At 40.1% G+C, this 12536-nt stretch overlaps 1 protein-coding gene across 9 annotated transcripts in view; it reads right to left on the reverse strand.

Annotated features, from left to right (window-relative positions):
• LOC140200515 (long-chain-fatty-acid--CoA ligase 6-like) overlaps positions 1-12536 on the reverse strand; it is a 94000-nt gene that overhangs the window by 16260 nt on the left and 65204 nt on the right. For all 9 annotated transcript variants that reach the window (XR_011886647.1, XM_072263969.1, XM_072263974.1 and 6 more), the window contains 5 exons: positions 9505-9639; positions 8680-8775; positions 6161-6233; positions 4143-4231; positions 790-906 (listed from right to left, as the gene is read on the reverse strand). Coding sequence is in view for 8 of the 9 variants with exons in the window: in XM_072263969.1 (XP_072120070.1) it covers positions 790-906; positions 4143-4231; positions 6161-6233; positions 8680-8775; positions 9505-9639 (510 nt within the window). In the remaining variant the exon portion in view is untranslated. The remainder of the gene's footprint in view (positions 1-789; positions 907-4142; positions 4232-6160; positions 6234-8679; positions 8776-9504; positions 9640-12536) is intronic.

The following is a 12536-nucleotide window of genomic DNA, read 5'->3' on the forward strand; positions in this document are numbered from 1 at the left end:
CTGGCTTTACAAGAAGTGTGACCCCAGCCATTATCAATACTCTTCAGAGGTTGTCTGCCTGGCATCTGTGGTCGCATAACCAGAACTTGTGATATGCACCAGCTGCTCCCGTGGCTTCACATGACTCTGATTGGAGGGCTAAGCAGGTGCTATACCTTACCTAAGTGTGACCTGCAGGCTAGCGGAGGGAAGGAGCGCTTTATGCCTCCTTTGGTAGAGACACATCTCCACCCTGCCGGTAGAGACACATCTCCACCCTGCCATCCCATTTCTTATGTACTTTATAAGTTTAGAATGAGCCATTCGGAATGGTCTGCTCCACTCCAAATGAACAATGAATCCTGCTGAGGCATGGGATCTCAGAGTTGCAGTAGAATCTTTCTACTTAAATGTCATTGTTCGTTTGGAATGGGATGGGCCATTCAGCCTATCAGTCATTTTTCATATCCAGTGATGATCTATATTTAATTTCCTCTTTGCCCCATTATCTCTTGATTCTTTTGATTTTTTTTAAATGAGCCTTTATTGATTAAGTTATAATGCAATTACAAGTATATTTGAATAGAATTCTGTATTTCCAAATCTTACAACAATCTTACAACATCTAAGAATAGTTGCACTGCATACCAGAATTTACATTTGGAAAAAATGTATAAATACTCAGGATTACTTATTGTGCTTTACCAAATTGTATTATCAAAATATACAGTATTTCAAAAAAATAAAACTGCAAATCATATCTAATTAGTGAAGCAATATGATGAAAGTATTTAGATGGTAGATACTTACTGTTAACCATTTGCCTATGTCCCCTGTATGCAGCCAGTTGTCTTTGTCTAAGGCTTCAGCAGTTTTCTTGGTATCTTTGAGGTAACCCTTGAAGACATTTGGTCCTTTCACACAGATCTTCAACATAATGGCCATTTAAAATAGGGAGTCAAAAAAGTTTAAATTATATTTTTTTATCTTACGCAAGCAGGTTCATTATGTAAAGTTAGAGAAGCGTCAGAGCTGTGTTGGTTATGAGTGCTGCATGATCAGATCAGAGGCCCTGTGAGTGGAACGAGTTAGAACGCTATTGGGAAATGGGGCTGGACAGCGACACTACAGCATGAAGGCAGTGATAAACAATTTGCTCCCACAAGACAGGAGAAGATAGCTATAAATGCCGACAATTATATTCCATGGAAGGAATGAATGAATGGACTCTAACATTTTATTGGATATTAAATGCTGATGTCAGGCAAGAGGTATATGATCACAAACTGGAAGACCCATCCGAGTTAATTATTATTATTATTGGCAGAAAATTATTAATGGAAAACCAAGGACACTGAATTGCATGATCTATTGTTTCCATTGAGCTATCATCAATCACTCTTTCCTTCTGGCAGTCCCAGCACAGGCACACCACCTAGTAATCATAATCCTGACTCCTCTACACTCGATCCTAGCACACTGATCCCTGGCCCCTCTCACACCTGAGGCCTGATCATCCCTCACAATCCCTCACTTCTGTGACCGTGCCCTGGGCTTATTGGATTTAGTGACTTGTCTGTTCAGTAGCACATGATGCTTTGACGGTGTTGAATTTTCCAAATACAGGCTTTCAAAAAAAAAGTGCTTGCTGGCCCACCAAAAAATGACATTTAAACATAAACAGGAACCGTTAAATTTCTATCCACAGGGCCCATAACCTGAAATGAGTGTTAGCCATTTATTTCCATACGCTATTGATGATGGCAGATTGTCATTCATCACTTTCTTGCATGTATTATTGCCAAATAGATTTGGACTATGTTGATCTGCCGAGCATAGTGGGCAGGCATAGTGGGTATCAGAACATGTGCTGCCCTAACACATCCTTGAGTTTATTGGCTGTGAACTCAAATGATGATTTCACTGTATATTTTGATATACTGTACATGGTCTGAATCTCGTCTGAGATTCTTCTCAAGATGCTGTGTAAGATAGGTGATTTCCAGGGGCACATACCAGGCTGGAGGGTTTGCCCAAGACTGGCTGAGCTTCCTGTGCAAAGAAATGCCCATGTGTGAATATTATGATCTGTACATTCCAAAGACCTGGACTGCGCATCTGGAACACACTGAAGCTTAGTACAGCCACCATATAAACACCATGAATGAAGATAATACATTGCATATCTGCAACTTCTATAAATATGTTGTATTCCTGGGAAAATAGAAGCAAGATGTAATGCTTGTGAAAGCTGTTCTTTACAACCATAGAAGGCCCCTTTTCTATTTTTAATTGAGGAAAACAAAATCCGTGGGTGGATGAACAGACCATTTTTCAATGGCATCAGTGCAGGCTACTACCAGAAAGATTAAAAAAAATTAACCTGCCATTAGGTGGCTACAAAAGAGACTGCAGATGCTGGAAGAACTCAATGGGTCAAGAAGCATCTGTGGAGACAAGAAATGTAAATTGATGTTTTTGGTTGAGACTTTGCAACAGGACAGGAAGAGAAGAGAAAAGAATGCCAGTGCATACTATAGCAATGTAGATGATCAGTGGAAACATTTGCATCTATATATCAAATGCCACCCTCCATTCACCGCTCCCTTATACTGCTACATACTAGCAATCCTTACTCTTCCTTCTGAGTCCTGATGCACAGTCTTGGCCCGAAATGGAAACCTACACCTTTTTGTTTCCACAGATGCTGCTTGGCCCATGGAGTTCTTCCAGCATTGTGTCCTTTGCCATAAGGTGGAGCGAGGAAGAGCATGAGTCCATTTCTCAAATCCCCAGTCAAACTTATGAATTATGACCTTGATAACTTTCATTCAGTGACAGCACTTTCCCCAAATCACAGTGGAATAAACCAATCACAATAAAATACTCCATGCAAGGCTCATTGAGAAAGTAAGGAGGCATGGGATCCAAGGGGACATTGCTTTGTGGATCCAGAACTGGCTTGCCCACAGAAGGCAAAGAGTGGTTGTAGACGGGTCATATTCTGCATGGAGGTCGGTGACCAGTAGTGTGCCTCAGGAATCTGTTCTGGGACCCCTACTCTTTGTGATTTTTATAAATGACCTGGATGAAGAAGTGGAGGGATGGGTTAGTAAATTTGCTGATGACACAAAGGTTGGGGGTGTTGTGGATAGTGTGGAGGGCTGTCAGAGGTTACAGCGGGACACTGATAGGATGCAAAATTGGGCTGAGTAGTGGCAGTTGGAGTTCAACCCAGATAAGTGTTAAGTGGTTCATTTTGGTAGGTCAAATATGATGGCAGAATATAATATTCATGGTAAGACTCTTGGCAGTGTGGAGGATCAGAGGGTCCGAGTCTATAGGACACTCAAAGCTGCTGTGCAGGTTGACTCTGTGGTTAAGAAGGCATATGGTGCATTGGCCTTCGTCAGTCGTGGGATTGAGTTTAGGAGCTGAGAGGTAATGTTGCAGCTATATAGGACCTTGTTCAGACCCCACGGAGTACTGTGCTCATTTCTGGCCACCTCACTACAGGAAGGTTGTGGAAACCATAGAAAGGATGCAGAGGAGATTTACAAGGATATTGCCTGGATTGGGGAGCGTGCCTTATGAGAATAGGTTGAGTGAACTTGGCCTTTTCTCCTTGGAGCGATGGAGGATGAGAGGTGGCCTGATAGAGGTGTATAAGATGATGAGGGGCATTGATCGTGTGGATAGTCAGAGGCTTTTTCCCAGGGCTGAAATGGCTAGCAGAAGAGGGCTCAGTTTTAAGGTGCTTAGAAGCAGGTAGAGAGGAGATGTCAGGGGTAAGTTTTTTACACAGAGAGCGGTGAGTGTGGAACAGGCTGCTGGTGACGGTGGTGATGGTGGTGGAGGCGAATACGATAGGTACATGGAGCTTAGAAAAATAGAGGGCTATGGGTAGTTTCCAAGGTAAGGATATACTCAATACAGCTATGTGAGCAGAAGAGCCTGTGCTGTGCTGTAGGTTTTCTGTGTTTCCCAGTTTCTTTGTTTTTCTACGTTCTATGTTTCCATGTTTCACAATGTTACTGTAAATTTATCATTCCTGAAAAATGCTTCCTACATGTGATATGTCCTTTCAATTGAAACAGCATATAACATCAAACATTGAATATCCCAAATTAGGTGTGCAATATGAGGTGTGACTACTTACTCACCTCGCCTTCTCCTTTTGCTGAAAAATATTTCATTTCTTCTACATCAATGAGTTTGAGAAAGTTGCATGGTAGGGGAGCCCCAACATGACCTGGTAAATTCGAGTGAAGCAACTTATTAGTCAAGCAATGTTTCTTCCCATTTCTCATCTCCCCTTACTGTCATTTCTTCATGGCCCTGTCACATCATTGAGTCATTTTTCTCCTCTCACCCTCTCCATCTCCTTTGTCTCAATCCTTCGTACACTCTCCCAAATCTTTCATTACATCTTGCTCCAGTGCTTTTCAAGCACTTTCCTAAACTGTCCCTCCCTCTCATATCTTCCTCTTCTAGGTGCTCCAGTGCCCTCCCACATTCCAAACACATAAGGGCTGGAGTTAGTAAGTTGTTGGTGCTGGAAGCATGCCGACACTTGTGGGCTACCCCCAGTATATCTCTGGCTCTGTTGGTCGTTGACGCAAACAACACATTACAGTGTGACAAATAAAGGTAATCTTTCAAAATACTTTATTGAACATTTATCCACGTACACCTTGCTAGTGGTTCCATTCTCTTCTTATCTCTCCACCCCATTTGTTTGTCCTCCTCCCTACTTCTTGAAACACATTCTATATGTTTCCTTTTCTCTACATCTCTCCCATTTTTATTTTCTTTGTTTTCCCCGCACCTTCTCCGACTAATTCACAGTTCATTCCCATAAATCCTGTTTGTTTCTCCGCCTTTGAATTGATGCTCCCATCCCTGCTGTCTCACCCTTCTCTACTAGGGCTGTCTTATGCCACCACTTGAATTTGAACTGTGTTCACGCATGAGCCTTTGGACTTAATTCCCTGGGGTTAACTTTAGTATTAAATGATAGTGTTCTTGCCTCTAGAAGTATGGTTCATTTAGTGTGCAGTTTGTTTTGTATAAATATCACTTCCTGTACGTAAGCATTTTAAAAAATAATTTCCTGTGTGAGTTAATTTGTATTCAACTTGAAGCACTCAGTGGAAATAGTCCTCTCCATCCTCTCTTGATTTGCCCTTGAAACAACGATATCTTTTCACAACTAAAATCTCATTAAAAATTATGAAAGAAGCTTTCATCTTGGGTGATTTTTTGAGAAGGTGTTTAACTCACTGCATTGACTTGTACATATGCACTGCCAGGACCATAGAGATAGCATAAAATGACTTGGTTTAACCAGTTGCTGAAAGTGCCCAGGTGGTTATTGAAAATTGCATGCTTTATACTAATTGGTGATAAGATTATCTTCAAAACTTTGTATTGCAGCTAAAAGGAAAAGGATTTTGTATCTCTTCTCTGAGCAGTTGGTTAATCATGAAAATCAACTCAAATCAAGTTTAATTATCATTCAAACCATACATGAGTATAACTGAATGAGATAGTGTTCCTCTGGGGCCAAGGTACAAAAACATACATGCACATTCAAAATAGTGAGAGAGAAAAAAAGAACATAGCCATACAAGAAAACACATTTTTAGTCCAAGACCCTGAGTGACAAGACCCATAGTGCATTTAGATTCTGCTGAAGTAACAGAGGCAAAACTGGTCCACAGGGTTACAAAATTTGTAACTGTTAGAAAGGGGAACTGAATGGGAGCCCAAATTAGATGTTAGCAGTTGGTCAACCAGCTATAAGGAAGAGCATAATTGATAGACAAAATGATCTTTCTAGCTCGAGTAACAAAAATGCAATTACTGCTACATGATTATCTGGCTGAAACTGTGTACTGAAGATTTAATTTTAGAATATAAATATTGAGATAAAGCTGGCAAAAGGCACAGCAGCCAAATGGCAACACAAATTATCTTTGAATTAAGGCACCAAGTACAGTCTGGTCAATTCCTCGGTTTGTGTGGCTCTATTTTCAGATCCATTGCCACATACTGTTAAGATCTTAAATGTGTGACTATATCCTCTGGTAGCTGGACTTTACTTTAAGAAACATATATAAACCTTTAGATATATAGTGCGGAATTATGTTGGAAATGAAATTGAAGTTTCAGAAGATACCTGATGTCCAGTCTCCAGGTGTTGTAAATGTACATCCAGCTGTGCACTCAGTCTGTCCATAGCCTTCATAAATCTGACAATAGCATGTGAAGCATTGCAAAAACAATATTTCAATTAGATAATTTCTTAAGAGGTTCTGTTACTGTGTGTTGAATTTGCATTTATAAGCAAAAAGGGAGATATCTATATAGCTATTTGTAACTCTCAAACTCAATTTATTTTTTTTAACTCTTTAAAGCTGTTGATTAAAGCCAGAAGTGGAATAGACACCTCTGCACTATGTATAGTATTTCTAAATGAAAACAAATGGTAAATGATGGAAGCAAAGGAAAACCTCACTCATTTGGCTCTTATTGAGGAACAGAGCTATTTTCCATATATCCTTGAATTGTCAATTCAGAAAGATATATGGGGCACTGGGCTGTATTAGTTGGGGATTGAATAAAAAAGAAATGAGGTTATGCCCTAGCTTTATAAAACCTTGGTCACATCCTGGCCAGAGTGGTGCATGCAGTTCAGGTCACTAAGGGATGATGTGATAACACTGCAAAGATCAGAGAAGATTCATCAGGATGTCATCTGGGATAGAAGTATTCATGTGTAATGAGAGACACCCAGGAGCAGAGGAGTTTATGCAAGAACAGATTGAGGTATACAAAACTACAAGGGGTACAGATAGGGTAGAATACAGTAAACCTCTATCCGTATCGGAGTTAGACAAAATTAGATGACATAGATTTATCGTAATGAGGAAAGTGATTCAAAGGAGATATGGAGGTAGGTGGCAGGGAAACTTCACCCTGAGAGTGGCAAGTAGCTGGAATATACTTTCTAAGAGAATGGTTGAAGCTGGGTTGCTGATAGTATTTAAGAGGTATATCGATAAAGAGTCGAATTGCTAAAGATACAGGGATATGCACTAAGGGCTGCTAAGTGGTGTTATCATGGAATGGTGCCCAATGATTGGTACATGAGCAGGTTGAACCAAATGACTTTCCATGTGGTACAATTTTATGACTAACTTCCCATAAATTGCATTTTTCAGTATTTCTCATATGATTAGCAAAAATTACAGTGTAAGATTGTCTTTAAAGATCCTACTGCATGTATTCTGATATAACTTTCTAAATAACATTGATTGTTTAATAAAAAATCAATGTGTGATGGATGATAATCATTTCAAACCATAATAATTCAAGATAGAATGATTATTGAACCAGACTGCAAAATTAGATTATTAAGTCAGCTGTTTGTGATAAAATAGAATCTACATTGAGCCATTGGCTAATTTTTTGATTACATTGCCCCATCCACCACCACTAAGTGTCACCAATTTTCCCATGACTTTGCTTAAGGAAAATTGGATGATGAAATGTTTCATAAACACACGAAACAGTATCACATTGTTTAAAGTACAAGGTATTATTTTGCAAAAATTTAGCTAATTTCAAATTAAATTCTTTTTTAAGGCTAGAAAATCCAACCATATGTGAACATAGGCTGAGGTTACTCAAAGTTTGACTCAAATAATGAATTGTCCCTCTTCAAACATCAGACAGCTGGTCCCCTCTCCAGATCTATAGCAGCTAGTTATAATAATAACTGTAGGGTCCACCAGTCCTGGTGGCGGGACAGTGCCAGGTGAAGGGGACTCAAGTAGCCTTTGACCCTTCCTGAAGTATTAGATTCCTGTTGCAAAGTTTTTGCCCTTGTCATGTAGAGTACCTTCAGTACTGCTTCCTTTAAAAAATATTCCTCACTTCCAATAATATAAAAACAGATTTATTGTTTCTTAAAACTACACAAAAATCATTTCATAAAATGCATTTCTTAATTCATGGAATACATAGTTTCATTTTATTACATGAAATTCAGCTTCAAAAATAACATGTTATTGAGTATGAGGAATTGGTGTCTCTGTCGACATTGAAGGAAATTTCTTTTCAGAAATTGACAGCCATGTAATGTAATATGGAGATATAGTTAAGGAAGCTATTGATAGGACAGAGAGAAAAGGGAGGAAGGAGGCCATGAAGGGAAAGGTGGAGAAAGTGAGGAAGGAGACAATAGGAGGAGGGCAGGAGAGTAATCAAGTGTACAGGAAGTGAGGAAGAGGATAAACATTGAATAATGTGGTCAGAGGAAGGAAGAATAACACAAGGTCATGTGCAATGCAAGATGATCTGAAAAGATGCTGGTGGAAAAGGATAGAGATGGAGACAGAGAGGCAATTGATGTCATTTCCTCTTTGATTTTTCAGTTGCTGAACACCAATTTCTCTGCCTTGTGCAGATTCTTTCTGGGTAACTTCAGGAGATGGGAAGACAGTTAAGATTACAAATTCTACCAGAAACTTTGGGTCTATTTTCAGTACCTCTCCAATACAGATCAAGAGAACCAGTATGGACCATCTCTTTGCTATTATGTGGGTTTGGGTGAAACTGCAGAGGTGCAATTAATCTTCTTTGGATGGTTCGAGAGGAAAACAGAAAGAATGACATAAGTACAAATGTTCCTACCTGGCAACCTAGTGCAGCTCTAAGGAAACCAAGCACAGTGGGCGAAGTAGGGGCAGCCCCTGTGACAATCATTCTCACCTTTCCCCCCAGACTTTCCTGTGTAAACAAATATCTTCAGTTAACAAGAACAACGGCAAATTCACGGTAAGGCAGACACTTCATGGAAGTTTCAAGACCAAGATTTCCAAAGTACAAGAAATATTTCCACTCTAATTTCAATTACAGTGTGCTTTTTCAATAAAAATTCAGAAAGACAATAAACTTGTCATTGATTCTTTTCTGAAATAAAAGTCAGGAGATTTCTGAATCATAAAGGAATCACATCTGTGGGGTGGTGCTATATCTCTAGCTTGCACTAATGATTCTGGGCTCGGATCATTTCTCAGGTAGCCTTATGACAATCTATGGGCTTATTGAAAAGCTATCTTGTAAATACTACTACTGTTAATATCAGGAACACAATTCCCCTTGGAACAACAGATCAGCAAAAGACATTTTTCCTCAACAAAGTATGATTATAAAATTACAGCATTATGTTACATTTGGAAACTAATAGTTTTTCCATACTTTCTATACCAGCATAGCAGTAACAATTGCTTGTAGTTAACTGCTGCACTTTAACTAAGTGATCCTGATGTTAGATTGAATAATTTTTCTATCTACTGAATAGACTTTCTCAAAACATATCTGCCAACAGCAAAGAGAATGGAAAGATACTTACCAGTGTCAAGGAAGTCAAAATCAAAAATCAGTTTGATGTGCAAAAGTGATCAACTTTCTTGAATATGGTTGCATGATAGTAGTATAAAATTTTAAGATTTTTACCTGTATTTTCTTGAAAAAGATTTTATCCCATATGCTGTCATTCCTTATGATACCATTTCGCACCTCAGTTGCTTTTCTCTTGGCAGCAAATTCCAGTAGCCAGCGTTTTACTGGTGTACCAGCTTGGCTAAATATCTAAAATAAAATAGATAATATTTACACTTTAGTTGCACAAGGTAGTGGGAGAAATAAATAGCACTAGAAAATAGATCTATTTTAAGGTTTTATTAGATTTATTTTCAGCTTGACAGTGGGTTCAGAACCTGAAACATAAACTCGGTTTCTCTTGACACAATCCTGCCTGACCTTCAGCATTTTGATCTAATATGAATTTTAGAAACCTCATGCACACTCAGAGGCCACTTTATTAAGTACACCACCTCATTAATGCAAATATCTAATCAGCCAATCATGTGGCAGCAACTCCATGCATAAAAGCATGTAGACACAGTCAAGAGGTTCAGTTTTTGTTCAGACCAAGCACCAGAATGAGGAAGGAATGTGATCTAAGTGACTTTGAACATGGAATGATTGTTGGTGTCAGATGGGGTGGTTTGAGTATCTCAGAAACAGCTGATCTCCTAGGATTTTCATGACCAGCAGTCTCTAGAGTTTATAGAGGATGGTGGGAGAAACAAAAAAAACCATTCAGTGAATGGGAGTTCTGTGGGCAAAAACACCTTGTTAATGAGAGAGATCAAAGGAGAATGACTGGACTGGCCCAAGTTGACAGGAAGGCGACAGTAAATCAAATAACCATGTATGACAACAATGGTGTGCAGCAGTTCATCTCTGAATACAGAATATGTCGAACCTTGAAGTGGATGGGCCACTGCAGAAGACTACACCAGTTTCCACTCTTTTATCTAATAAAGTGGCCACTGAGTATAAATGCACGAAGTGTATAAAAAAGCTTGGTGAAATGCAGATGCAATTAACCACATGGAGAAGGTAGAAGTGGAGCACAGGAAAAGGCCTAATGACCCACCATGTCTGTGCAGACAATAACACCAATTTAAAAAGCACATCTGGCTGCATGTGTCTATAGCCCTCCATTTTCTGACTGAGTTTGTGTATTTCTAAATGCTTCTTAAATATTAATATTCTTCTACTGCCTCCCCTGGCAGCATAATCCAGGCACATACCACACTGTGTAGAAAAAGATCTTGCCACATACTGTATATTGCTTTTAAACTTATCCCCTCTCACCTTAAAGCCATGTCCTCTAATATTAGACACTTTCATTCTGGGAAAGAGACTCTTGGCTATCTATGCCTCTCATAATTTTATACATTTCTATCAGGTCAGCCTTCAGCCTCTGGCAGTCCAGATGAAACAATCCAAGTTTGTCCAACCTCTTCTAGCAAATATTCTCTAATCCAGACAACATCCTGGTGCACCTTCTACAAAGCTTCCACGTACTTTCTGCACAGTGATGACCAGAATGGCACATGATACTCCAACTGTGGCCTAATCAAAGTTTTATACAGCTGCAACACAAATTCTCAGCTTTTAATGTACAGCACCCCAATAACTGAAGGCAAGCATGCTGTATGCCTTTTTTACAACCTTGTCTACTTGTGTTGTTGCTTTTCAGGATCTAAGAACTTACACCTCAAAGTCCTTCTGTACGTAAATATGCTCAGGACTTCTGCCATTTACTCTATATGTTCTTCTTATGTTTGACCTCCCAAAGTGCAACACCTCATACATGTCTGTATTAAACTCTGTCTGCATCTTCTTGCTCACATTTTCAACTAGTTTGTTTCCAGATGAATCCTTTGACAACCTTCCTCACCATCCACGACTCTGCCACCTTGTATCATTTGAAAGTTTACTGATCAGCACACAGCCATTTTCATCCAAATCATTTTGATATTACACAAACAGAGGTCCCACTACTGCTCACAGATCTCCAGTTGGAATAATACCCCTCCACCAGACCCTCTATCTTCTGTTGCCAAGCCAATTCTGGATACAATTCCCTACACCTCCTCTCTTGACACCATTCAGGGCCCCAAACAGTCCTTCCAGGTGAGGCAACACTTCACTTGTGAGTCTGTTGGGGTCATCTATTGCATCCGGTGCTCCCGGTGTGGACTCCTCTACATCGGTGAAACCCGATGCAGATTGGGGGACTGCTTCGTCGAGCACCTCCACTCCATCCGCCACAACAGACAGGATCTCCCGGTAGCCACCCACTTCAGCTCTGCTTCCCATTCCCATTCAGATATGTCCATACATGGCCTCCTCTACTGCCATGATGAGGCTAAACTCAGGTTGGAGGAGCAACACCTCATATACCGTTTAGGTAGTCTCCAGCCCCTTGGTATGAACATAGAATTCTCCAACTTCCAGTAATTCCCTCCCCCTCCCTTCCGCTATCCCTATTTCACTCTACTCCCTCCCCCAGCTGCCTATCACCTCCCTCATTGTTCCGCCTCCTTCTTCTACTACCCATTGTTTTCCTGCCTATGACGTCCCTGCTTCCCCTCCCCCACCCCTTTGTCTTTCAAATTACTGGTCTTTCAACTGAATATACAAGCATTCTTCAAATCCTTCCCCCTCCTTCTTTGTTCAGTCCTGATGAAAGGTTCCGGCCCGTAATGTCAACTCATCGTTTCCACTGATGCTGCCCGACCTGCTGAGTTCCTCCAGCGTGCTGTTAGTGTTGCTCTGGATATAATTTACCAAGTCTCTGTGGACCCTATGTGCCTCAATCTTTCAAATCAACCTACCATGAATGTGCTTGTTGAAAGCCTCGCTGAAATCCATGTATACAGTCTAATATCTACTTCCCTAACCTCATCAATCATCTTTGTCACCTCCTCACTAAACTCTATTGTTTGTACGACATAGCTTCACCCACACAAAGCCACTTCGAGTATCCTTAATAAATTATGCCTTTCCAGATGGGGAAATAGATTCTATCCCTGATAGTCTTCTCCAAAATTTTTCTAATTAAGTATGGTTCATCAGCCTATAACTTCCTGCTTTGTCCCTGCTCCCTTTCTTAGCGGAACAACATTGAA

This window comes from Mobula birostris, chromosome 7 (assembly GCF_030028105.1).
Source record: "Mobula birostris isolate sMobBir1 chromosome 7, sMobBir1.hap1, whole genome shotgun sequence".
NCBI lineage: Eukaryota > Metazoa > Chordata > Chondrichthyes > Myliobatiformes > Myliobatidae > Mobula > Mobula birostris.